At 32.1% G+C, this 27,741-nt stretch overlaps 4 protein-coding genes and 1 pseudogene across 4 annotated transcripts; 3 read left to right on the forward strand and 2 right to left on the reverse strand.

The window, feature by feature from the left end:
* The first annotated feature begins 762 nt into the window (after positions 1-762).
* On the forward strand, positions 763-2,817 carry LOC143578078 (putative aquaporin NIP-type). Its single transcript, XM_077061743.1, has 4 exons — positions 763-1,153; positions 1,295-1,492; positions 1,572-1,633; positions 2,398-2,817. The coding sequence occupies exons 1-4, from the start codon at positions 1,055-1,057 to the stop codon at positions 2,594-2,596; spliced, it is 558 nt and encodes a 185-aa protein (XP_076917858.1). The 5' UTR covers positions 763-1,054; the 3' UTR covers positions 2,597-2,817.
* A 347-nt stretch (positions 2,818-3,164) lies between these two features.
* Positions 3,165-4,868, reverse strand: LOC143578079 (anthocyanidin 3-O-glucosyltransferase 5-like). Its single transcript, XM_077061744.1, has one exon. The coding sequence runs from the start codon at positions 4,718-4,720 to the stop codon at positions 3,293-3,295; it is 1,428 nt and encodes a 475-aa protein (XP_076917859.1). The 5' UTR covers positions 4,721-4,868; the 3' UTR covers positions 3,165-3,292.
* An 8,968-nt stretch (positions 4,869-13,836) lies between these two features.
* LOC143578080 (putative aquaporin NIP-type) lies at positions 13,837-15,676 on the forward strand. Its single transcript, XM_077061745.1, has 4 exons — positions 13,837-14,227; positions 14,369-14,566; positions 14,646-14,707; positions 15,473-15,676. Exons 1-4 carry the CDS (start codon positions 14,129-14,131, stop codon positions 15,669-15,671), a joined length of 558 nt encoding a protein of 185 aa, XP_076917860.1. The 5' UTR covers positions 13,837-14,128; the 3' UTR covers positions 15,672-15,676.
* A 563-nt stretch (positions 15,677-16,239) lies between these two features.
* Positions 16,240-17,944, reverse strand: LOC143578081 (anthocyanidin 3-O-glucosyltransferase 5-like). Its single transcript, XM_077061746.1, has one exon. The coding sequence runs from the start codon at positions 17,793-17,795 to the stop codon at positions 16,368-16,370; it is 1,428 nt and encodes a 475-aa protein (XP_076917861.1). The 5' UTR covers positions 17,796-17,944; the 3' UTR covers positions 16,240-16,367.
* An 8,714-nt stretch (positions 17,945-26,658) lies between these two features.
* Positions 26,659-27,636, forward strand: LOC143578067 (putative aquaporin NIP4-2 pseudogene; annotated as a pseudogene).
* Positions 27,637-27,741: the final 105 nt, after the last annotated feature.

A 27,741-nucleotide genomic window follows, 5' to 3' on the forward strand; every position in this document is an offset into this window, starting at 1 on the left:
CAACTGTCAAACCGATCCAAAGGAACTGTTGAACCGCTCGAACAGTGAACCCACCGGAAAAAATTTCTGGATCCGCCACTGTACGAAGACTAATTTTATTATAAATGACATGTAGAATAAACCGAGATATAAATAACAAAGTAAAAACAATAAACCAAAACATACTTTTAATTTTAGTTTGGGTTTTGCAATTCAAAGGAGGGTAGCAGCGCAGCTTGCTGCCCGTTTGGCTTCTGTTTCGATGTAACTACTATTTTACTTATTTATTTATAAAAATATATTTTAGTTATAACTTATGTATCAGCTTTCAAACTTTTGATTCAAGGAAACAAAAACAAACCAATTCATTATCATCATCCACTTGTGATTCTTCCCCTTTATATAAGCATCATCAGTCATCAAAAAACATATAATAAGCACATTTTACACATTGCACCACCTTGCAACACACAGTATACTCTAGATCCTGATCTTAGTTTCTTCATTTTTCGAAAACTATTTCCACTGACCAACGATGAACGACGGTACAGATTCACAACTTTCGGCCATGGAAAAAGGCAACATTACATTGAGTATGTCAACAAATCATAAAGTCCATTTAGCTCAAAAGGTATATTGATAATTAGTATGAATGCAACTTATGTCAAATTTATTTAAATGTGATTATACACAATTAAGACAATGATACAAATTATAACGTATTGGTTAATAATATTACATACTGACAATGTGGACAATTACGCTTCTTATTTTCACTTTTAAAACAATGAGATTGCCTTTTGCCACAAAAATGAAAGTTAAGAGTGTCATGTCACATTGTCGATATAAGTTATTATGAGTCAGCAAACAATATGCCATAGGGTCAGAGTTTGTATTATTAAAATCCAATTTTTATATTTAACATTGTGGGTTTCATTGTGGTATACAGTTATTAGCAGAACTCATTGGCACATATTGTATTATCTTTGCGGGTTGTGGATCGGTGGTAGTTAACGTCCTCTATGGCCGCACTGTAACTTTTCCGGGAGTCTGTGTTACCTGGGCCTTAATAGTTATGGCTATGATATACACTCTAGGCCATGTCTCCGGGGCGCACTTTAACCCTGCTGTTACCATTACCTTGGCTCTTTTGGGATTGTGTCCATTTAAAGAGGTACGTAAATGATGTTAAAAGTTTTGGACTAATCTTTTATATAGTTGATGAAGTTTTATATATTGTGTTGAATAAGTATACTTAAACATGTTAACTTAAAAGCGGTTCAAAATCTGAATCTCGTCTTTATATGCAACGCAGGTGCCTTTTTATATAGTGTCACAAATGTTGGGATCAATCCTTGGAAGCATAACATTAACGTTAGTTGTGAATGTGACTTCGGATGCGTTCTTTGGAACCATACCGTCGGGTTCATTTGGACAAGCATTTGTTGTTGAGGCTGTCATTACTTTTATCCTAATGTTTGTTATCTCGGGGGCTTCCATTGATGATCGAGCGGTATGTACTGTATGTTGTTAATTTAAGTCAGAGATATTATTATTATTATTTGTTACAAATTTATTGTTTAATATTGCAGACAAGAAACCATGCAGGGATTATAGTTGGAATGACGATTATGTTAAATGTCTTCGTGGCAGGGTAATTCTTTGATTATTAATTTGTTTTTTAAGTTATTATAAACCAGGCATGTTGCAACGACGCAAATTCGATCGATATCGATTAAGTTTATCATGGTAATTACAAAAAAATCAAACGATAAATCAGTAAACTCCTAGAATACTAGTGGTGTCCCTATAGTTAGTAAAACCCGCGCGGTGTGGTTTCGAGTTGACTTGAATTCAGTTGTTATAAGGTAACGACATCGGACTAAACCACAAAATAGTTCGTCGACTCTAAAATACAAAACGTTAGCATACTACAAAGAAAAAAAACTCACATGTTAAGGCGGTTAATTGACGAGAATTATGTTGGTATCAATGATAAAAGCAATTAGTACGTAACATAAATTAGTAAGTCCCAAAAAAATAACATATTATTTATAAAAGAATAACATACTTAGAAAACAAAAGGCATATGTTAAGACAAAAATAAATAAATAAAGTAGCATAATTAAAAACATATTTATTAAAACAAGAATTAAGTAAAAAGTTTGCTGAAAACAGTTTTTTTTTCATTTGTAGCACCTACGTCCCAGATTTAACTTACACAATTAAACTTTTTTTGGTCCTAGGTTTGATGACTTAGTGAGAGAGACAAATTATCTTAAATGTTTTAAGTATTTGAAGGTCATTAAGTCAAGTCTTATCGACTAAAACATATTTGTCTTTCAAGAAAAAATAAATTAAAAAATTATAATTAAACCTTTTGAGGTTATATATTAAATGGAAAATAACTATTTTCAGGCCGGTTACTGGAGCATCAATGAATCCAGCAAGAACTCTTGGACCAGCCATTGTGTTGGGGAAGTACACCGGAATTTGGGTTTATATCTTTGGTCCAATCACTGGAGCGGTGGCTGGAGCATTTGTTTATAGGTTGTTGATGCCAACTGACAAATCTTTCCGTGATATTGTGAAAAGAAGTAGGTCATCATCATTCTGAAGATAAAATTGTTGAATATGAAATTGTTGCAGTTTATTATACCTTTTATTTATTTTTTTAGATGTTGCTCTTGTTATATTCAATTTTAAATTTGTTTCGAGTTCTTGATATGGCGTCGTTTTGTTATTTGTGGCTTTGATGCCTTAGATCGATGTTTGGCTTCTTACACGTAATTTGTATGGGTGTGGAACTGATACGAAACCTGCGGGTTTTGTTTTAGTCTAATTAATTTCGGACGGTTTCTCGTCGAGTTAGTGAACATGTTTAGCTAAATAGACCTGTTTAACATATTTGTGTATTCTTTTAATTCTTTAATATGTGTTTGTGCAATAGTTTAAATTATTTTGTTATTATTTGTATTAAACTTTATATGTTTAAGAAACCTAACATACTTCTAATTTTATTTTATGTATTTATATAATATTAGATTAGTTCTTAAAACACTAAAAACTACGGGGTGCAGATGATTGTATGGAAAATAAATATATAATTTTTCAAATATAAGATGGGGTGTGAAAGTCATTTTTTTAAAAAGACTCGGTTCATAATTTAGTGAAACTGAAACATAAAAAAAAACATTGTAATTTATTAAAAGATGATATTAAAGATACACGCAAAGATGGTTTAAGTAACACATACACAATAACATATGAAAACGATACAAGAAATTAATATGATAGCTTTTTTTAAACACTATTAGATCTTAACTTCGCAACAAGTGGTAAACTCCAACATTGATCTATACGAAGATCCATTAACCATTAACGCTTGATTACCACTTTCCCTTAATGATCTCACTTTCTTCCTCATTGTAGTTCCTTCTTCACCCTTCATCAAACTCTTCACCATCTTCTCTATCTCCTCTCTTCCTATGTCTTTTTCCGCCGGCAACACCTCAGGCCGGACCGCCACCTCCAGCTTTTCCACCAAAAGGGTGGCGTTTAGTCTCTGCTCTGCGTACAATGGCCATGCAATCATCGGCACCCCACCTCTAATGCTTTCGTATATCGAGTTTAATCCACAGTGTGTCAAAAACCCACCAACAGATTTATGGTTTAATATTGTCACCTGTGGTCCCCATAATGGGATGACTAAACCCTGGTTTTGGGTCCGGTCCAAAAAACCTTCTGGAAGAAACTCTAGACATCCATCTGGACCGGATCCAGAGTTAAAGAATGTACCGTCCTTGACACTGCCAGTTGGTGGACGTATTATCCACACAAATCTTTCTCCGCTCAACTCCAAACCCCAAGCCAGCTCGGTTATCTGGTCAGCAGAGAGTGTCCCTCCACTCCCAAATGATACAAAAAGCACGGATTCCAACGGTTGCATGTCAAGCCACTCGATTACTTTATTTCCCTCTGAACCTGGCGGGTCTACCTCTCTACTCAAAGGTCCAATATCATAAACCGGAACCTTCACAACAGATCGCAAAATAGCGTTGTTCCTTAACGCATCAAGTGATGTCTCATCCAAATCTTCCCATGTATTTATCAAAATCCCATCGGATAAAGTCATAAAATCGACCCCCATCCGAACATACTCATGGTACTGTCGGGTGTTCCTGTCTAGCATCGGGTCAGGCACGTCTTTACACCGAATCGGTACACACCCGGGAATCCTAAGCGGTTCGGTGTGGTCAACGTATTGACCTTTGACCTCTTTATCAAGAACTTGTAAATAAATAGTTAAAGCAGTAAAAAGTGTATTGCATGGGACATATACATACTTTTGCATGTGAAACTCATCGGCTATAGGAAGTGATTCACTAGAGAATAAGTCAACGATGAGGACGTGTGGGACCGGGCTCATGGCGGAGAGGGTTGACCGAATATTATTTCGGGCTGCCCTCATCATGATTGCTAATTGGGTGACGATGTTGTAATTTGGGTGGAGTGAGTTGGAGATGTCTGGTAATGGGATTTTGATTAAGTTTATGTGGGAGGAGTCGGTGTAGGAGTCGAAGAGTTGTGATTCGACGGGTGATGTTTGGGTGGTGACTGCGAGGATGGTGACGTGGAGGTGATGATGGGTGGCGAGACGATTGGCAAGTAATAGTACGGGTACTAAGTGGCCCATGCCGGGGCTTGAGATTATTACTACGTGAAGCTTTTTTGGATCCATGTTAGTAGCAAAGGGTTTGTAATATTAGATTAACTAAGAAGTGATGATTGATTGTTCATGAATTAATACCTCTATATATAAGCTCTCGTGATTTTGAAAATGGGAATATATTAATTTCTAATTGGTGGTCTAAAAAGTAGATCATTTGCACCTATTCTTCGAAGCTAATAATTTCATAAATAAGGTAAAATTTTACTCCCTCCATCATGATCAAAGTGTTTTAGTTGAAAAACACAATGTTTAAGGTATGTTAAATTATTGTATTCTTTGCTTACAAAATGACAATAATGCCTTTGAAAATCGGGTCAATCAATATTGTTTATTCATGTTAGTTGTGTGTGTTTAATGGTAAACTTTAAAATTAGCTAATAAATTTTCAAAATAAACATTTGTAGTATAACAAATAGTTCAATTGTTAATCTTAACTAGTATTAAATATTAATTATTTAATAACTTTTAGAAAGATATTTAAGAATTAAAAAGAGTATTTCGGGTATCGTAATTATCCGAAATCTACGAAAATTATCCAAGATATCTGTAATTTATTTGAAATATCCTACATTATCCGAAATATCAAAAATTTATCCGAATATTCCACAAATTATCCAAAATATTCAAAAGTTTATCAGAAATATCCAAAAACTATTTGAATTTTGGAATAAGTATTCATTATATAATAATATTAAAAATTTTTTTTGAATATCTCGGATATCTCGAATGTTCGAAAATTTTCAAAATCACCTATGAATCCGAAAATTCAAATACGGATTCTTAAATCTTTTAAACACTTCTAAGTGAACACTTTAACGTGGATAAGTTAATTAATTGGCTCATACTTCTAAGTGGATAAGTTAGTATGGTTAGTGTGGGCTAGGGATGTATGGTCAACGTCTCACAATATTTTTCAAATAGTATCCGGAATATTTGAAAGTTTTAACAAATATTCATTATTTAATAATATTTTGGAAAATAAAACATTTTAGATATTTTGAGTGTTTTAAAATTTCAAAATTACTATCCAATCTGAATCCGAAAATTTAGATATATGAGATTCGGATAACTCGAATACGGGTTTAGAATTTTTTTTTAAACATCCCTAAATCAAAACCTTAATGCGGATAAGTTAACAGGCCCATAGTTGTCGTCTTTGCATGGTAGCATATATTACTAGCCATCCTATGCATTAGGGATGTATCATCAACGTCTCACAAAAAAGTAAATCTCTCTAGAAATACAAATGTTCTCATTTTCAATAATTCAAAGAATAGTAGATCAAAAATATCTCTAAAAAGTACGAAAGTTTTCATTTTCAATAATTCGAAGAATAACATCTCAAAACAAAGTACACGACACGAATGTCAATTATATTGTGGAAATTTAGTTACACTAAAGGGACCAATATATATGTATGTACAAATATGTTCATTTTCATATAATTCAAAGAATAGTAGTTAAAAAATATCTCTAAAAAATTACAAAAAGTTTTTCATTTTCTATAATACGAAGAATAGTGTCTCAAAACAAAGTACAACGACTCGAATGTCAACTATATTGTGGAAATTGAGTTACATTAAAGGGAACACCCCTAATTTACACACTTCCACATACTTCTCTTTCAAAGAAATTTGGACATTTGGTTGATAAAGAGTCTTTTGTTATCTTGTATCTATCATCTTCTTACTTACTCTCAAATGTTTTAATCCAATAATTTTCTAATAATTCAGTTTTCTTCCAATTTTTTTATTATAAGTTTAATAAGCATCTAACGGGTAAAAAAGATTTTAAAAAATTTATTAAAGTATTTTATTATAAGTTTAATTAGCACCTTTTGTTGGAAGCTAGTTCAAAGTTGATCTCTACCCAAAGAATTCTACTTTTTTTCATAATAAAGTTGGATCAAAAGTGAGTGTATGCAATAACAACGAACAATTGCTTAATAACTTTAATTTCTGATTAGGGTTCTTCAGCCTTTGTTTGATTACAGACTTTGGCGAATATACTCGTTTATTTTTTACATATTGACAGATTGATCCTTATAAAATTTACAAATACAAAACTGACTGAAACTTGACTTTCTAACATTTAGAACAGAATTATAAAGTAAACTTACTGACAATTTATTAAACCAACATGTCATGCCACTTTAAACATGGTTAAAATAATAACTATTAAGGCCAACAGTCACCCCTTATCTTTTACTTAAGTTTGAATCCTCTTTTGGTGCACTTATTCCATACTTGCTACTTTTCACGGCTCTTTGAATTGATTTGCTTCACACCCTTCGATATATCCTACCTCCTTGCATACCATCTATTTCTGAAAAATACTTTTGAAAATACGTTAACACAAAGCTGATGAATGACGTCATTGGCTCAAGAGAATTTTATAATACAAAGCACATTAAGATTTAAGACACATAAAATCTGGTAGTTCCAGCATCTCAACGGAAGCACACACCATATGTGGTAACAACTTACAACCTGCAATCATTTATACACACTAAGCCATCTCATCAGCAGTACGGTCACACCATGATGGGTTTACGGTGAGTACGGCTACAATATGCCTAGTGTAACACATTTACAACTGGATACATTTATAAGTCTACTCATAGCCCATGCTTTGTTAAAACTTAAAAGCACTACCTTATATATCAAAAATGATTTTAAAAGGATCAGTATATTCAATTCCTTTATAAATCTTTTTAGACTCTTAAAATGTGAATAGACATTCACGGATTTAAAAGAGTAAGTGTAGACTCATTGGAAAAGTTGAACATATTCACCTTGTTAATTTCTTGAATTGTCAGTCATTCCCGATACTATTTATGTTCTTGAGCCAATAGTTGCATAATAGGTTCGCATCAAATACCTAAATCATCGTATGACATGGTTTTCTACCTTTACGGGGCCTAGTTTATAGTTTGAAACATTGTTTGAGAATGTTGCATTCATTTAACGGGCTCAAAACTTTATTCTCATTAAAATATTAAAAATTACCTTTAGACGGGCCGTCACATACTTTAGGTGGTCCGTCAAACGTTTGTTAATTAGAATTACGTAACATCTCATTAAATTAAAAAATTAAACCCGAATACATATTTATTTGGGCTCCATGAAAACTGAAGACATGATTATGAAAATTAAATGGTGAAATATTATGGGCTGAAGTTAATTAAATAGAAGCCTGTTGAATAAAAGTGAAGCTGCCATGAATATGTTCGTTTTGGTGACACCATCCACTTTCTCTTTAAATTATATTTCCAAAGTTTTTCTTTTTTTCATTCTACAAAAACCTATAAAACAAAATAAAACAATTTAATCTTATTTGTTTAATAATAATAATATCCATGCAAATAATAATAATTAGTATGCAATTAACGTATATTAAAACAAGTTCAAATACGAGCACATAAATTAAGTCGTTCAATATTTATTATTGTTTAGTCGAATTACTTGTTTTCATTTGAAACATTTAAGACCAAGATATAAACCTCTTAGGAATAACATTTAATAAAAACTAAGCCTATTAATTTGAAATGATGGTATTGTGAATATTTGAGGGTTGATAGACAAGTGAAGTTGTCATGTTAAAAGTGATTTGCCATCCTTAAGAATCAGGCTAGAATGGATAGTTGGATTGGAAACCGGCTTATTATATAATTGGTTCGTTCGGGAATTTCAACCGTTTTCATTTGAATCGTCAGTTGGATCGGATGTCAATTATATTAATTTTCGGATCTTAATTACTTATTTATGTACATTTCGTACCAAGCTAAGAAATTTAAGCATTAGCCGGTTCTTTTTGGTATGGAAAATAATAGAAGTAAGACGGGTTTCACTTTCTTACCAACCAAAAGTTGGCACGTAACACGTACAATAGGGTAATTTTTAGCCTACAAATGCAGGTTTTAGCCTATAAAACAAACAACAAAGTAGAGAGAAGACAGCTAAGCCGTCCTGAACCTTTTAGCGTACAAGATAGACTGCTATAGAAATGCATATGTAGGATAAGCTTAGCCTAAATGTGCATGTGTTAAATCTTGTCTAGTCAGAGGGTGAGTCACTAACTTTTTTTAATCAATTTTTAGTGCCAAAAAGCGTCAATTAAGGCTTAACCTTATTGGCATATGTGACGACTTCAAATTGGTTAAATTTGAAAATGTTAAGAAGAAAAGTTAATGTCGATTTTTAATAGAAAAAAAGGGTTAAAATGTATATTTTGATAATTTTCCTTTAGAATTTTTGTTTAATCACACGTTAATGTGATATGCTAATAGGCCCATACCTATTGTCCTTGCATGTTAACATCCATTACAAGCCATTATGTGCACTAGGGATGCATAGCCAACGTCTCACAATTACGTATATGCAACATTAAGTGTATTTAAACTATTATAAGACCTGACCAATCCTGCACTGCCATATCATTTTACTCTGAATTACGCTTGACTACCCTAATAGGTGGTGACACAACCCTAAATACTAAGAATTTTATTTTTTATTTAAAATAACTAAACAAAATTAAACATAAACAAATAAAAACTTTGATAATAAATAAAATAAAGATTACAAATTACAAACTAAAAAGAAAAATAATTAATAAAACGTAAATACAAAATTAAAAATAATATTCGTCGTTGAGTACTTGAGTTACACCAGATCTAGAATTTCAAGATAGTTTGTGAGACCTGTACGGAGATGACAATAACATAAATAACTATAACAATAATAACATGCTGCCACGGGTTTAGATGATCATGGTTTTTTAATCCAAAAGTGTCAAATGTGATGCTAATAAAATAATTTTCTAAAAAGCAAATTTTATATTACAATAAAAGAACATGTGTAAATGGCATGAACCGTAAATAAAAAATAAATAAATAGTGGATATAAGGTAAAATGATTTTCACAAAAAGAGGTAAGTATTCTCGATAGTTTCACTATCCCCATCTTTATAATTACACTAAAAAATATTATATATTTTTTTTCATTTTCAGTTAAATAAAACATTTTTTTATACTTTTATCATTACATTTTTTTTCTCCTCAACTCAAATCAATTTTCAAAAAACATTAAAAAATTATAAATTATTAACAGTGTTTCTCTAAATTTACTCGTGAATATAAATTTTTCTCTCTCATCAGCTGACTACTAATTAAAACTATATACAATATAGATAACATATTCACATAAAATACGAAATGTGAATGCTCTAAAAAAATGAACAAATGGACAGGACAAACTTTTTCTTCAACATTAATTGAAACAAAAAAAGAAAAAAAATATTAAATGACATGATCAAATGGTCACCACAAAAGTTACCCGCGAGGTTAAAGACGAGGGGTGACGGGGGTGTTCACCGTAGGCCTGAGCTACCAGAGATGGGTGCCTGAGTGGGCGGTGCACTGCATAAGACCAGCCTCTCGGGCTCACAATTGTTAAAGAAAGTTATACGTGTGTCTATAGAACCAAAGGTTTTAGGCTTAATTTCTAGGAGTGACTTTTTTTTAAAATAGAATTTATATGAATTCCTGAGGTTGTATTAGGGCCCATTTTTTTTTATGACGACCTTACGAATGGGTGTTGGTGTTGTTGTTGTTGTTGACTAACTTATCATTGCGTGCTTTCCAAATGCATCATAAAATCTCCATAAAAATGTGTGCATTAGTTTCTTGATCGGTTTTGACGAGGTTAGTGCTTTGGGAATTTAACAATCACTAGACTGAACCCCCCCATCCCCAAATCAACAATATTCATGAATACGCCATCTGTATAGGTTAATGTCATTAAAAGATATTTTTCATCACATCAATATCAACTTTTTTTTTTTACCATAACACATATGTAATGGATAATATATATTTATGTCCATTCAATAATTACAATTTCAAAACACATGTAGACTTTATTGTAAAAACGCATATGCCCTTATAACTCCCCATAATGCCCAAGGAGGATGGTGTAGCGACTTTATCCGTCTCTATAATGCATTAATGTCCATATAATATCTCCTTACGCATCGCCTTAAAGATCGAAAATAAAAGAGTTGTTACTTGCTAGCAATCTTTGCTTCTTTTGTGTCCAAAAAATATCTTTATCATAAGAATTGCACCGACTTTTTTTTATTTCTTTTGGACTTCCTTCGATGGCAGCTTCACTTTTAATTCAATAGGCTTCTATCTAATTTTATACAAAAACCTTTACAAAGATTTAAAAGTTTTAACCTAATATGTTTTATAATAATATCGATGCATTTAACTATAAATGATATGCATTTAAAAAGTGGATAAAAATGACTAAATAAAACCTTTCAATGGCTATATTATGAAGTCAAATTACTCATTTTAATTCGTTTTTACTTGAAACCTTTAAGATCTAAACATAAATTTATTAGAACTTAAGAGTAATATTTAATAAAAACGAAGCTTATTAATTTGAAATTTTGGTGTGGCAAATGTTGGAGGGTTGATAGATGAATCAAGTTGTCAAGTTAAATGTTACCTGTCATTCATTCTCTTAAGTACCCGGACTAGAATGGTTGGTTGGACTGGAAATCGGCTTATAAAACTGGTTCACGGGGTTATTTGAATCGTTTTCATATGAATCGTTAGTTGGATCGTATGCCAATTCCTATTTAATTTTCAGATGTTATTTACTTATTTCCTTACATTTCGAATTTCAGCTTCATTCATTATGCTATTTTAACAACTAACTAAATTAAAATACATTCCTCGGTTAGAAAGTCCTTATAAGAAAAAAAAAGAAGCAGCAAAATTACATACTACCAAATGGGTTTTTTAACCACACTACCTATTCATTCTAGTTTTTATTAACGCCATAAACACACAACCTAATATAAGCGGTTTATATTTGACAAAGCTAATACTTTTTTTAAGTGAGATAATGTGTATAAATATATTTAAATAAAATAATTTTCTTGCTTTATTTGATGCACATTGTTTAATTAAATATTCATACAAACCTATTCGTGTATAGGTTAAGTATCATTCACAATCAATCAATCAGTCAGTCAGGGTTATCAACACCGACGGTACAGGTGAATACGTTCAAACATTTTATAACGTGAATACGTTAACCTTTTCAATCAGTCAAAACATGTTTATACTCAATAAGACGAACGGGTGTTTGTCTTAACGAGTCAATCAATGTCTACATGAGATAATGAAATCTCTAAAACGTTATAATACAAAGTAGAGAATAAAATCAACTCAAACCGAATACGCATGTGTCTGGATCCAAACATAACTGTTAAAGCTCAATCAATCAATCAAAGGCAATGAAGCCGCGAGCTTAAACGGTCATGACCAGTTCTCAGTTCAGGGCCGTTGGCTCGGGGAATACCGTTGTGTGTGTAGGGCAGTGGTACATGTACCGGAAGTAGAAATACTTCCGCTGAGATTGTCAAGAAAACTACATTTGTATTGTAATCGTCATTCAAAATGTTTTATTGAGTCATACGTGTTCACCAGCATATAGCTGACGTATTTTTTTTCCAACCCATTGCAGGTAATTAAGTTTAAGTAGCATTAGCAAGGATTTGAGTCTATATGAAGATAGAAGCGCGTACAAGATGGCTCCGTTTTTTATATATAATCCTTGTAATATGAAAACATATCTTTTGTAAACCAATACTCGGGTATTTAATTCCCGAGTAAATTTTCAATGTAAATTAATATTATATTCAACCTAAAGTCTTCCGATAAAGTTAACGCATAAACTCTGATATATTTACAAAACAGGTACCAACTTGTGGTCACACGCCTAGGCCCTAAGTCGGGGTGTGACACTTTATGAATGAACCCATACACAAAGTGGATCAATGCTTTGGTGGTAAACATGCCGTTATTCTATTGTAAGGATCTAGGTTCGATTCCTTGTTACAGCGATGTGTAAGGAATCAAATTGCTAAATTAGTACACTTATAACTAAACTAACATTAAATTTGAATATTAACAAAATAAGTTTGTGTAAGGAGATACCGAAAGTAACCAAATTGCTATATTAGTACACTTATAATATAGTTAAAAACATTTTAACTTGAAAAAGTTATGATTACTTTAGTTGTAACACAGGACACCGCCTTCCTATCCTAAGTGATGTATATGTTTTTTGCATTTGTTATTGAAAGGAAGTTCTTTCAATATTTTTCGGTCGAAGATGTAATGCTAGTAGGTGTATTTAAAAGATGAAAATTTGTAGAGAACAAGTATAAAGTATTTTTTTTATTCGAAAAGACTATCGAATTTAAAATATGTTTTTAAGTTTCTAAGGATGATGTTTGTTTTTGTTATTGCATCATATTTTTATAATGTGATAAACGTTAACCGATCCCAACTGTCAAACCGATCCAAAGGAACTGTTGAACCGCTCGAACAGTGAACCCACCGGAAAAAATTTCTGGATCCGCCACTGTACGAAGACTAATTTTATTATAAATGACATGTAGAATAAACCGAGATATAAATAACAAAGTAAAAACAATAAACCAAAACATACTTTTAATTTTAGTTTGGGTTTTGCAATTCAAAGGAGGGTAGCAGCGCAGCTTGCTGCCCGTTTGGCTTCTGTTTCGATGTAACTACTATTTTACTTATTTATTTATAAAAATATATTTTAGTTATAACTTATGTATCAGCTTTCAAACTTTTGATTCAAGGAAACAAAAACAAACCAATTCATTATCATCATCCACTTGTGATTCTTCCCCTTTATATAAGCATCATCAGTCATCAAAAAACATATAATAAGCACATTTTACACATTGCACCACCTTGCAACACACAGTATACTCTAGATCCTGATCTTAGTTTCTTCATTTTTCGAAAACTATTTCCACTGACCAACGATGAACGACGGTACAGATTCACAACTTTCGGCCATGGAAAAAGGCAACATTACATTGAGTATGTCAACAAATCATAAAGTCCATTTAGCTCAAAAGGTATATTGATAATTAGTATGAATGCAACTTATGTCAAATTTATTTAAATGTGATTATACACAATTAAGACAATGATACAAATTATAACGTATTGGTTAATAATATTACATACTGACAATGTGGACAATTACGCTTCTTATTTTCACTTTTAAAACAATGAGATTGCCTTTTGCCACAAAAATGAAAGTTAAGAGTGTCATGTCACATTGTCGATATAAGTTATTATGAGTCAGCAAACAATATGCCATAGGGTCAGAGTTTGTATTATTAAAATCCAATTTTTATATTTAACATTGTGGGTTTCATTGTGGTATACAGTTATTAGCAGAACTCATTGGCACATATTGTATTATCTTTGCGGGTTGTGGATCGGTGGTAGTTAACGTCCTCTATGGCCGCACTGTAACTTTTCCGGGAGTCTGTGTTACCTGGGCCTTAATAGTTATGGCTATGATATACACTCTAGGCCATGTCTCCGGGGCGCACTTTAACCCTGCTGTTACCATTACCTTGGCTCTTTTGGGATTGTGTCCATTTAAAGAGGTACATAAATGATGTTAAAAGTTTTGGACTAATCTTTTATATAGTTGATGAAGTTTTATATATTGTGTTGAATAAGTATACTTAAACATGTTAACTTAAAAGCGGTTCAAAATCTGAATCTCGTCTTTATATGCAACGCAGGTGCCTTTTTATATAGTGTCACAAATGTTGGGATCAATCCTTGGAAGCATAACATTAACGTTAGTTGTGAATGTGACTTCGGATGCGTTCTTTGGAACCATACCGTCGGGTTCATTTGGACAAGCATTTGTTGTTGAGGCTGTCATTACTTTTATCCTAATGTTTGTTATCTCGGGGGCTTCCATTGATGATCGAGCGGTATGTACTGTATGTTGTTAATTTAAGTCAGAGATATTATTATTATTATTTGTTACAAATTTATTGTTTAATATTGCAGACAAGAAACCATGCAGGGATTATAGTTGGAATGACGATTATGTTAAATGTCTTCGTGGCAGGGTAATTCTTTGATTATTAATTTGTTTTTTAAGTTATTATAAACCAGGCATGTTGCAACGACGCAAATTCGATCGATATCGATTAAGTTTATCATGGTAATTACAAAAAAATCAAACGATAAATCAGTAAACTCCTAGAATACTAGTGGTGTCCCTATAGTTAGTAAAACCCGCGCGGTGTGGTTTCGAGTTGACTTGAATTCAGTTGTTATAAGGTAACGACATCGGACTAAACCACAAAATAGTTCGTCGACTCTAAAATACAAAACGTTAGCATACTACAAAGAAAAAAAACTCACATGTTACGGCGGTTAATTGACGAGAATTATGTTGGTATCAATGATAAAAGCAATTAGTACGTAACATAAATTAGTAAGTCCCAAAAAAATAACATATTATTTATAAAAGAATAACATACTTAGAAAACAAAAGGCATATGTTAAGACAAAAATAAATAAATAAAGTAGCATAATTAAAAACATATTTATTAAAACAAGAATTAAGTAAAAAGTTTGCTGAAAACAGTTTTTTTTTTCATTTGTAGCACCTACGTCCCAGATTTAACTTACACAATTAAACTTTTTTTGGTCCTAGGTTTGATGACTTAGTGAGAGAGACAAATTATCTTAAATGTTTTAAGTATTTGAAGGTCATTAAGTCAAGTCTTATCGACTAAAACATATTTGTCTTTCAAGAAAAAATAAATTAAAAAGTTATAATTAAACCTTTTGAGGTTATATATTAAATGGAAAATAACTATTTTCAGGCCGGTTACTGGAGCATCAATGAATCCAGCAAGAACTCTTGGACCAGCCATTGTGTTGGGGAAGTACACCGGAATTTGGGTTTATATCTTTGGTCCAATCACTGGAGCGGTGGCTGGAGCATTTGTTTATAGGTTGTTGATGCCAACTGACAAATCTTTCCGTGATATTGTGAAAAGAAGTAGGTCATCATCATTCTGAAGATAAAATTGTTGAATATGAAATTGTTGCAGTTTATTATACCTTTTATTTATTTTTTTAGATGTTGCTCTTGTTATATTCAATTTTAAATTTGTTTCGAGTTATTGATATGGCGTCGTTTTGTTATTTGTGGCTTTGATGCCTTAGATCGATGTTTGGCTTCTTACACGTAATTTGTATGGGTGTGGAACTGATACGAAACCTGCGGGTTTTGTTTTAGTCTAATTAATTTCGGACGGTTTCTCGTCGAGTTAGTGAACATGTTTAGCTAAATAGACCTGTTTAACATATTTGTGTATTCTTTTAATTCTTTAATATGTGTTTGTGCAATAGTTTAAATTATTTTGTTATTATTTGTATTAAACTTTATATGTTTAAGAAACCTAACATACTTCTAATTTTATTTTATGTATTTATATAATATTAGATTAGTTCTTAAAACACTAAAAACTACGGGGTGCAGATGATTGTATGGAAAAGAAATATATAATTTTTCAAATATAAGATGGGGTGTGAAAGTCATTTTTTTAAAAAGACTCGGTTCATAATTTAGTGAAACTGAAACATAAAAAAAAACATTGTAATTTATTAAAAGATGATATTAAAGATACACGCAAAGATGGTTTAAGTAACACATACACAATAACATATGAAAACGATACAAGAAATTAATATGATAGCTTTTTTTAAACACTATTAGATCTTAACTTCGCAACAAGTGGTAAACTCCAACATTGATCTATACGAAGATCCATTAACCATTAACGCTTGATTACCACTTTCCCTTAATGATCTCACTTTCTTCCTCATTGTAGTTCCTTCTTCACCCTTCATCAAACTCTTCACCATCTTCTCTATCTCCTCTCTTCCTATGTTTTTTTCCGCCGGCAACACCTCAGGCCGGACCGCCACCTCCAGCTTTTCCACCAAAAGGGTGGCGTTTAGTCTCTGCTCTGCGTACAATGGCCATGCAATCATCGGCACCCCACCTCTAATGCTTTCGTATATCGAGTTTAATCCACAGTGTGTCAAAAACCCACCAACAGATTTATGGTTTAATATTGTCACCTGTGGTCCCCATAATGGGATGATTAAACCCTGGTTTTGGGTCCGGTCCAAAAAACCTTCTGGAAGAAACTCTAGACATCCATCTAGACCGGATCCAGAGTTAAAGAATGTACCGTCCTTGACACTGCCAGTTGGTGGACGTATTATCCACACAAATCTTTCTCCGCTCAACTCCAAACCCCAAGCCAGCTCGGTTATCTGGTCAGCAGAGAGTGTCCCTCCACTCCCAAATGATACAAAAAGCACGGATTCCAACGGTTTCATGTCAAGCCACTCGATTACTTTATTTCCCTCTGAACCTGGCGGGTCTACCTCTCTACTCAAAGGTCCAATATCATAAACCGGAACCTTCACAACAGATCGCAAAATAGCGTTGTTCCTTAACGCATCAAGTGATGTCTCATCCAAATCTTCCCATGTATTTATCAAAATCCCATCGGATAAAGTCGTAAAATCGACCCCCATCCGAACATACTCATGGTACTGTCGGGTGTTCCTGTCTAGCATCGGGTCAGGCACGTCTTTACACCGAATCGGTACACACCCGGGAATCCTAAGCGGTTCGGTGTGGTCAACGTATTGACCTTTGACCTCTTTATCAAGAACTTGTAAATAAATAGTTAAAGCAGTAAAAAGTGTATTGCATGGGACATATACATACTTTTGCATGTGAAACTCATCGGCTATAGGAAGTGATTCACTAGAGAATAAGTCAACGATGAGGACGTGTGGGACCGGGCTCATGGCGGAGAGGGTTGACCGAATATTATTTCGGGCTGCCCGCATCATGATTGCTAGTTGGGTGACGATGTTGTAATTTGGGTGGAGTGAGTTGGAGATGTCTGGTAATGGGATTTTGATTAAGTTTATGTGGGAGGAGTCGGTGTAGGAGTCGAAGAGTTGTGATTCGACGGGTGATGTTTGGGTGGTGACTGCGAGGATGGTGACGTGGAGGTGATGATGGGTGGCGAGACGATTGGCAAGTAATAGTACGGGTACTAAGTGGCCCATGCCGGGGCTTGAGATTATTACTACGTGAAGCTTTTTTGGATCCATGTTAGTAGCAAAGGGTTTGTAATATTAGATTAACTAAGAAGTGATGATTGATTGTTCATGAATTAATACCTCTATATATAAGCTCTCGTGATTTTGAAAATGGGAATATATTAATTTCTAATTGGTGGTCTAAAAAGTAGATCATTTGCACCTATTCTTCGAAGCTAATAATTTCATAAATAAGGTAAAATTTTACTCCCTCCATCATGATCAAAGTGTTTTAGTTGAAAAACACAATGTTTAAGGTATGTTAAATTATTGTATTCTTTGCTTACAAAATGACAATAATGCCTTTGAAAATCGGGTCAATCAATATTGTTTATTCATGTTAGTTGTGTGTGTTTAATGGTAAACTTTAAAATTAGCTAATAAATTTTCAAAATAAACATTTGTAGTATAACAAATAGTTCAATTGTTAATCTTAACTAGTATTAAATATTAATTATTTAATAACTTTTAGAAAGATATTTAAGAATTAAAAAGAGTATTTCGGGTATCGTAATTATCCGAAATCTACGAAAATTATCCAAGATATCTGTAATTTATTTGAAATATCCTACATTATCCGAAATATCAAAAATTTATCCGAATATTCCACAAATTATCCAAAATATTCAAAAGTTTATCAGAAATATCCAAAAACTATTTGAATTTTGGAATAAGTATTCATTATATAATAATATTAAAAAAAATTTTTGAATATCTCGGATATCTCGAATGTTCGAAAATTTTCAAAAACACCTATGAATCCGAAAATTCAAATACGGATTCTTAAATCTTTTAAACACTTCTAAGTGAACACTTTAACGTGGATAAGTTAATTAATTGGCTCATACTTCTAAGTGGATAAGTTAGTATGGTTAGTGTGGGCTAGGGATGTATGGTCAACGTCTCACAATATTTTTCAAATAGTATCCGGAATATTTGAAAGTTTTAACAAATATTCATTATTTAATAATATTTTGGAAAATAAAACATTTTAGATATTTTGAGTGTTTTAAAATTTTCAAAATTACTATCCAATCTGAATCCGAAAATTTAGATATATGAGATTCGGATAACTCGAATACGGGTTTAGAATTTTTTTTTAAACATCCCTAAATCAAAACCTTAATGCGGATAAGTTAACAGGCCCATAGTTGTCGTCTTTGCATGGTAGCATATATTACTAGCCATCCTATGCATTAGGGATGTATCATCAACGTCTCACAAAAAAGTAAATCTCTCTAGAAATACAAATGTTCTCATTTTCAATAATTCAAAGAATAGTAGATCAAAAATATCTCTAAAAAGTACGAAAGTTTTCATTTTCAATAATTCGAAGAATAACATCTCAAAACAAAGTACACGACACGAATGTCAATTATATTGTGGAAATTTAGTTACACTAAAGGGACCAATATATATGTATGTACAAATGTGTTCATTTTCATATAATTCAAAGAATAGTAGTTAAAAAATATCTCTAAAAAATTACAAAAAGTTTTTCATTTTCTATAATACGAAGAATAGTGTCTCAAAACAAAGTACACGACTCGAATGTCAACTATATTGTGGAAATTGAGTTACATTAAAGGGAACACCCCTAATTTACACACTTCCACATACTTCTCTTTCAAAGAAATTTGGACATTTGGTTGATAAAGAGTCTTTTGTTATCTTGTATCTATCATCTTCTTACTTACTCTCAAATGTTTTAATCCAATAATTTTCTAATAATTCAGTTTTCTTCCAATTTTTTTATTATAAGTTTAATAAGCATCTAACGGGTAAAAAAGATTTTAAAAAATTTATTAAAGTATTTTATTATAAGTTTAATTAGCACCTTTTGTTGGAAGCTAGTTCAAAGTTGATCTCTACCCAAAGAATTCTACTTTTTTCATAATAAAGTTGGATCAAAAGTGAGTGTATGCAATAACAACGAACAATTGCTTAATAACTTTAATTTCTGATTAGGGTTCTTCAGCCTTTGTTTGATTACAGACTTTGGCGAATATACTCGTTTATTTTTTACATATTGACAGATTGATCCTTATAAAATTTACAAATACAAAACTGACTGAAACTTGACTTTCTAACATTTAGAACAGAATTATAAAGTAAACTTACTGACAATTTATTAAACCAACATGTCATGCCACTTTAAACATGGTTAAAATAATAACTATTAAGGCCAACAGTCACCCCTTATCTTTTACTTAAGTTTGAATCCTCTTTTGGTGCACTTATTCCATACTTGCTACTTTTCACGGCTCTTTGAATTGATTTGCTTCACACCCTTCGATATATCCTACCTCCTTGCATACCATCTATTTCTGAAAAATACTTTTGAAAATACGTTAACACAAAGCTGATGAATGACGTCATTGGCTCAAGAGAATTTTATAATACAAAGCACATTAAGATTTAAGACACATAAAATCTGGTAGTTCCAGCATCTCAACGGAAGCACACACCATATGTGGTAACAACTTACAACCTGTAATCATTTATACACACTAAGCCATCTCATCAGCAGTACGGTCACACCATGATGGGTTTACGGTGAGTACGGCTACAATATGCCTAGTGTAACACATTTACAACTGGATACATTTATAAGTCTACTCATAGCCCATGCTTTGTTAAAACTTAAAAGCACTACCTTATATATCAAAAATGATTTTAAAAGGATCAGTATATTCAATTCCTTTATAAATCTTTTTAGACTCTTAAAATGTGAATAGACATTCACGGATTTAAAAGAGTAAGTGTAGACTCATTGGAAAAGTTGAACATATTCACCTTGTTAATTTCTTGAATTGTCAGTCATTCCCGATACTATTTATGTTCTTGAGCCAATAGTTGCATAATAGGTTCGCATCAAATACCTAAATCATCGTATGACATGGTTTTCTACCTTTACGGGGCCTAGTTTATAGTTTGAAGCATTGTTTGAGAATGTTGCATTCATTTAACGGGCTCAAAACTTTATTCTCATTAAAATATTAAAAATTACCTTTAGACGGGCCGTCACATACTTTAGGTGGTCCGTCAAACGTTTGTTAATTAGAATTACGTAACATCTCATTAAATTAAAAAATTAAACCCGAATACATATTTATTTGGGCTCCATGAAAACTGAAGACATGATTATGAAAATTAAATGGTGAAATATTATGGACTGAAGTTAATTAAATAGAAGCCTGTTGAATAAAAGTGAAGCTGCCATGAATATGTTCGTTTTGGTGACACCATCCACTTTCTCTTTAAATTATATTTCCAAAGTTTTTCTTTTTTTCATTCTACAAAAACCTATAAAACAAAATAAAACAATTTAATCTTATTTGTTTAATAATAATAATATCCATGCAAATAATAATAATTAGTATGCAATTAACGTATATTAAAACAAGTTCAAATACGAGCACATAAATTAAGTCGTTCAATATTTATTATTGTTTAGTCGAATTACTTGTTTTCATTTGAAACATTTAAGACCAAGATATAAACCTCTTAGGAATAACATTTAATAAAAACTAAGCCTATTAATTTGAAATGATGGTATTGTGAATATTTGAGGGTTGATAGACAACTGAAGTTGTCATGTTAAAAGTGATTTGCCATCCTTAAGAATCAGGCTAGAATGGATAGTTGGATTGGAAACCGGCTTATTATATAATTGGTTCGTTCGGGAATTTCAACCGTTTTCATTTGAATCGTCAGTTGGATCGGATGTCAATTATATTAATTTTCGGATCTTAATTACTTATTTATGTACATTTCGTACCAAGCTAAGAAATTTAAGCATTAGCCGGTTCTTTTTGGTATGGAAAATAATAGAAGTAAGACGGGTTTCACTTTCTTACCAACCAAAAGTTGGCACGTAACACGTACAATAGGGTAATTTTTAGCCTACAAATGCAGGTTTTAGCCTATAAAACAAACAACAAAGTAGAGAGAAGACAGCTAAGCCGTCCTGAACCTTTTAGCGTACAAGATAGACTGCTATAGAAATGCATATGTAGGATAAGCTTAGCCTAAATGTGCATGTGTTAAATCTTGTCTAGTCAGAGGGTGAGTCACTAACTTTTTTTAATCAATTTTTAGTGCCAAAAAGCGTCAATTAAGGCTTAACCTTATTGGCATATGTGACGACTTCAAATTGGTTAAATTTGAAAATGTTAAGAAGAAAAGTTAATGTCGATTTTTAATAGAAAAAAAGGGTTAAAATGTATATTTTGATAATTTTCCTTTAGAATTTTTGTTTAATCACACGTTAATGTGATATGCTAATAGGCCCATACCTATTGTCCTTGCATGTTAACATCCATTACAAGCCATTATGTGCACTAGGGATGCATAGCCAACGTCTCACAATTACGTATATGCAACATTAAGTGTATTTAAACTATTATAAGACCTGACCAATCCTGCACTGCCATATCATTTTACTCTGAATTACGCTTGACTACCCTAATAGGTGGTGACACAACCCTAAATACTAAGAATTTTATTTTTTATTTAAAATAACTAAACAAAATTAAACATAAACAAATAAAAACTTTGATAATAAATAAAATAAAGATTACAAATTACAAACTAAAAAGAAAAATAATTAATAAAACGTAAATACAAAATTAAAAATAATATTCGTCGTTGAGTACTTGAGTTACACCAGATCTAGAATTTCAAGATAGTTTGTGAGACCTGTACGGAGATGACAATAACATAAATAACTATAACAATAATAACATGCTGCCACGGGTTTAGATGATCATGGTTTTTTAATCCAAAAGTGTCAAATGTGATGCTAATAAAATAATTTTCTAAAAAGCAAATTTTATATTACAATAAAAGAACATGTGTAAATGGCATGAACCGTAAATAAAAAATAAATAAATAGTGGATATAAGGTAAAATGATTTTCACAAAAAGAGGTAAGTATTCTCGATAGTTTCACTATCCCCATCTTTATAATTACACTAAAAAATATTATATATTTTTTTTCATTTTCAGTTAAATAAAACATTTTTTTATACTTTTATCATTACATTTTTTTTCTCCTCAACTCAAATCAATTTTCAAAAAACATTAAAAAATTATAAATTATTAACAGTGTTTCTCTAAATTTACTCGTGAATATAAATTTTTCTCTCTCATCAGCTGACTACTAATTAAAACTATATACAATATAGATAACATATTCACATAAAATACGAAATGTGAATGCTCTAAAAAAATGAACAAATGGACAGGACAAACTTTTTCTTCAACATTAATTGAAACAAAAAAAGAAAAAAAATATTAAATGACATGATCAAATGGTCACCACAAAAGTTACCCGCGAGGTTAAAGACGAGGGGTGACGGGGGTGTTCACCGTAGGCCTGAGCTACCAGAGATGGGTGCCTGAGTGGGCGGTGCACTGCATAAGACCAGCCTCTCGGGCTCACAATTGTTAAAGAAAGTTATACGTGTGTCTATAGAACCAAAGGTTTTAGGCTTAATTTCTAGGAGTGACTTTTTTTTAAAATAGAATTTATATGAATTCCTGAGGTTGTATTAGGGCCCATTTTTTTTTATGACGACCTTACGAATGGGTGTTGGTGTTGTTGTTGTTGTTGTTGTTGACTAACTTATCATTGCGTGCTTTCCAAATGCATCATAAAATCTCCATAAAAATGTGTGCATTAGTTTCTTGATCGGTTTTGACGAGGTTAGTGCTTTGGGAATTTAACAATCACTAGACTGAACCCCCCCATCCCCAAATCAACAATATTCATGAATACGCCATCTGTATAGGTTAATGTCATTAAAAGATATTTTTCATCACATCAATATCAACTTTTTTTTTTTACCATAACACATATGTAATGGATAATATATATTTATGTCCATTCAATAATTACAATTTCAAAACACATGTAGACTTTATTGTAAAAACGCATATGCCCTTATAACTCCCCATAATGCCCAAGGAGGATGGTGTAGCGACTTTATCCGTCTCTATAATGTATTAATGTCCATATAATATCTCCTTACGCATCGCCTTAAAGATCGAAAATAAAAGAGTTGTTACTTGCTAGCAATCTTTGCTTCTTTTGTGTCCAAAAAATATCTTTATCATAAGAATTGCACCGACTTTTTTTTATTTCTTTTGGACTTCCTTCGATGGCAGCTTCACTTTTAATTCAATAGGCTTCTATCTAATTTTATACAAAAACCTTTACAAAGATTAAAAGTTTTAACCTAATATGTTTTATAATAATATCGATGCATTTAACTATAAATGATATGCATTTAAAAAGTGGATAAAAATGACTAAATAAAACCTTTCAATGGCTATATTATGAAGTCAAATTACTCATTTTAATTCGTTTTTACTTGAAACCTTTAAGATCTAAACATAAATTTATTAGAACTTAAGAGTAATATTTAATAAAAACGAAGCTTATTAATTTGAAATTTTGGTGTGGCAAATGTTGGAGGGTTGATAGATGAATCAAGTTGTCAAGTTAAATGTTACCTATCATTCATTCTCTTAAGTACCGGACTAGAATGGTTGGTTGGACTGGAAATCGGCTTATAAAACTGGTTCACGGGGTTATTTGAATCGTTTTCATATGAATCGTTAGTTGGATCGTATGCCAATTCCTATTTAATTTTCAGATGTTATTTACTTATTTCCTTACATTTCGAATTTCAGCTTCATTCATTATGCTATTTTAACAACTAACTAAATTAAAATACATTCCTCGGTTAGAAAGTCCTTATAAGAAAAAAAAAGAAGCAGCAAAATTACATACTACCAAATGGGTTTTTTAACCACACTACCTATTCATTCTAGTTTTTATTAACGCCATAAACACACAACCTAATATAAGCGGTTTATATTTGACAAAGCTAACACTTTTTTTAAGTGAGATAATGTGTATAAATATATTTAAATAAAATAATTTTCTTGCTTTATTTGATGCACATTGTTTAATTAAATATTCATACAAACCTATTCGTGTATAGGTTAAGTATCATTCACAATCAATCAGTCAGTCAGGGTTATCAACACCGACGGTACAGGTGAATACGTTCAAACATTTTATAACGTGAATACGTTAACCTTTTCAATCAGTCAAAACATGTTTATACTCAATAAGACGAACGGGTGTTTGTCTTAACGAGTCAATCAATGTCTACATGAGATAATGAAATCTCTAAAACGTTATAATACAAAGTAGAGAATAAAATCAACTCAAACCGAATACGCATGTGTCTGGATCCAAACATAACTGTTAAAGCTCAATCAATCAATCAAAGGCAATGAAGCCGCGAGCTTAAACGGTCATGACCAGTTCTCAGTTCAGGGCCGTTGGCTCGGGGAATACCGTTGTGTGTGTAGGGCAGTGGTACATGTACCGGAAGTAGAAATACTTCCGCTGAGATTGTCAAGAAAACTACATTTGTATTGTAATCGTCATTCAAAATGTTTTATTGAGTCATACGTGTTCACCAGCATATAGCTGACGTATTTTTTTTCCAACCCATTGCAGGTAATTAAGTTTAAGTAGCATTAGCAAGGATTTGAGTCTATATGAAGATAGAAGCGCGTACAAGATGGCTCCGTTTTTTATATATAATCCTTGTAATATGAAAACATATCTTTTGTAAACCAATACTCGGGTATTTAATTCCCGAGTAAATTTTCAATGTAAATTAATATTATATTCAACCTAAAGTCTTCCGATAAAGTTAACGCATAAACTCTGATATATTTACAAAACAGGTACCAACTTGTGGTCACACGCCTAGGCCCTAAGTCGGGGTGTGACACTTTATGAATGAACCCATACACAAAGTGGATCAATGCTTTGGTGGTAAACATGCCGTTATTCTATTGTAAGGATCTAGGTTCGATTCCTTGTTACAGCGATGTGTAAGGAATCAAATTGCTAAATTAGTACACTTATAACTAAACTAACATTAAATTTGAATATTAACAAAATAAGTTTGTGTAAGGAGATACCGAAAGTAACCAAATTGCTATATTAGTACACTTATAATATAGTTAAAAACATTTTAACTTGAAAAAGTTATGATTACTTTAGTTGTAACACAGGACACCGCCTTCCTATCCTAAGTGATGTATATGTTTTTTGCATTTGTTATTGAAAGGAAGTTCTTTCAATATTTTTCGGTCGAAGATGTAATGCTAGTAGGTGTATTTAAAAGATGAAAATTTGTAGAGAACAAGTATAAAGTATTTTTTTTATTCGAAAAGACTATCGAATTTAAAATATGTTTTTAAGTTTCTAAGGATGATGTTTGTTTTTGTTATTGCATCATATTTTTATAATGTGATAAACGTTAACCGATCCCAACTGTCAAACCGATCCAAAGGAACTGTTGAACCGCTCGAACAGTGAACCCACCGGAAAAAATTTCTGGATCCGCCACTGTACGAAGACTAATTTTATTATAAATGACATGTAGAATAAACCGAGATATAAATAACAAAGTAAAAACAATAAACCAAAACATACTTTTAATTTTAGTTTGGGTTTTGCAATTCAAAGGAGGGTAGCAGCGCAGCTTGCTGCCCGTTTGGCTTCTGTTTCGATGTAACTACTATTTTACTTATTTATTTATAAAAATATATTTTAGTTATAACTTATGTATCAGCTTTCAAACTTTTGATTCAAGGAAACAAAAACAAACCAATTCATTATCATCATCCACTTGTGATTCTTCCCCTTTATATAAGCATCATCAGTCATCAAAAAACATATAATAAGCACATTTTACACATTGCACCACCTTGCAACACACAGTATACTCTAGATCCTGATCTTAGTTTCTTCATTTTTCGAAAACTATTTCGACCAACGATGAACGACGGTACAGATTCACAACTTTCGGCCATGGAAAAAGGCAACATTACATTGAGTATGTCAACAAATCATAAAGTCCATTTAGCTCAAAAGGTATATTGATAATTAGTATGAATGCAACTTATGTCAAATTTATTTAAATGTGATTATACACAATTAAGACAATGATACAAATTATAACGTATTGGTTAATAATATTACATACTGACAATGTGGACAATTACGCTTCTTATTTTCACTTTTAAAACAATGAGATTGCCTTTTGCCACAAAAATGAAAGTTAAGAGTGTCATGTCACATTGTCGATATAAGTTATTATGAGTCAGCAAACAATATGCCATAGGGTCAGAGTTTGTATTATTAAAATCCAATTTTTATATTTAACATTGTGGGTTTCATTGTGGTATACAGTTATTAGCAGAACTCATTGGCACATATTGTATTATCTTTGCGGGTTGTGGATCGGTGGTAGTTAACGTCCTCTATGGCCGCACTGTAACTTTTCCGGGAGTCTGTGTTACCTGGGCCTTAATAGTTATGGCTATGATATACACTCTAGGCCATGTCTCCGGGGCGCACTTTAACCCTGCTGTTACCATTACCTTGGCTCTTTTGGGATTGTGTCCATTTAAAGAGGTACATAAATGATGTTAAAAGTTTTGGACTAATCTTTTATATAGTTGATGAAGTTTTATATATTGTGTTGAATAAGTATACTTAAACATGTTAACTTAAAAGCGGTTCAAAATCTGAATCTCGTCTTTATATGCAACGCAGGTGCCTTTTTATATAGTGTCACAAATGTTGGGATCAATCCTTGGAAGCATAACATTAACGTTAGTTGTGAATGTGACTTCGGATGCGTTCTTTGGAACCATACCGTCGGGTTCATTTGGACAAGCATTTGTTGTTGAGGCTGTCATTACTTTTATCCTAATGTTTGTTATCTCGGGGGCTTCCATTGATGATCGAGCGGTATGTACTGTATGTTGTTAATTTAAGTCAGAGATATTATTATTATTATTTGTTACAAATTTATTGTTTAATATTGCAGACAAGAAACCATGCAGGGATTATAGT

Source organism: Bidens hawaiensis, unplaced genomic scaffold, assembly GCF_021521415.1.
Source record: "Bidens hawaiensis isolate Kalapana, Puna unplaced genomic scaffold, B.hawaiensis_p1.1 tig00029009_1, whole genome shotgun sequence".
NCBI classification, from domain to species: Eukaryota; Viridiplantae; Streptophyta; class Magnoliopsida; order Asterales; family Asteraceae; genus Bidens; species Bidens hawaiensis.

Excerpts from the sequence above, each read along its gene's own strand:
- LOC143578078 (XM_077061743.1), top strand. The coding sequence starts at position 1,055 with ATGGCTATGATATACACTCTAGGCCATGTCTCCGGGGCGCACTTTAAC. Across the intron at positions 1,154-1,294 it reads GATTGTGTCCATTTAAAGAG|GTGCCTTTTTATATAGTGTC; the intron begins GTACGTAAATGA and ends TATGCAACGCAG. Across the intron at positions 1,634-2,397 it reads TTAAATGTCTTCGTGGCAGG|GCCGGTTACTGGAGCATCAA; the intron begins GTAATTCTTTGA and ends AACTATTTTCAG.
- LOC143578079 (XM_077061744.1), bottom strand. The coding sequence starts at position 4,720 with ATGGATCCAAAAAAGCTTCACGTAGTAATAATCTCAAGCCCCGGCATG.
- LOC143578080 (XM_077061745.1), top strand. The coding sequence starts at position 14,129 with ATGGCTATGATATACACTCTAGGCCATGTCTCCGGGGCGCACTTTAAC. Across the intron at positions 14,228-14,368 it reads GATTGTGTCCATTTAAAGAG|GTGCCTTTTTATATAGTGTC; the intron begins GTACATAAATGA and ends TATGCAACGCAG. Across the intron at positions 14,567-14,645 it reads CTTCCATTGATGATCGAGCG|ACAAGAAACCATGCAGGGAT; the intron begins GTATGTACTGTA and ends TTAATATTGCAG.
- LOC143578081 (XM_077061746.1), bottom strand. The coding sequence starts at position 17,795 with ATGGATCCAAAAAAGCTTCACGTAGTAATAATCTCAAGCCCCGGCATG.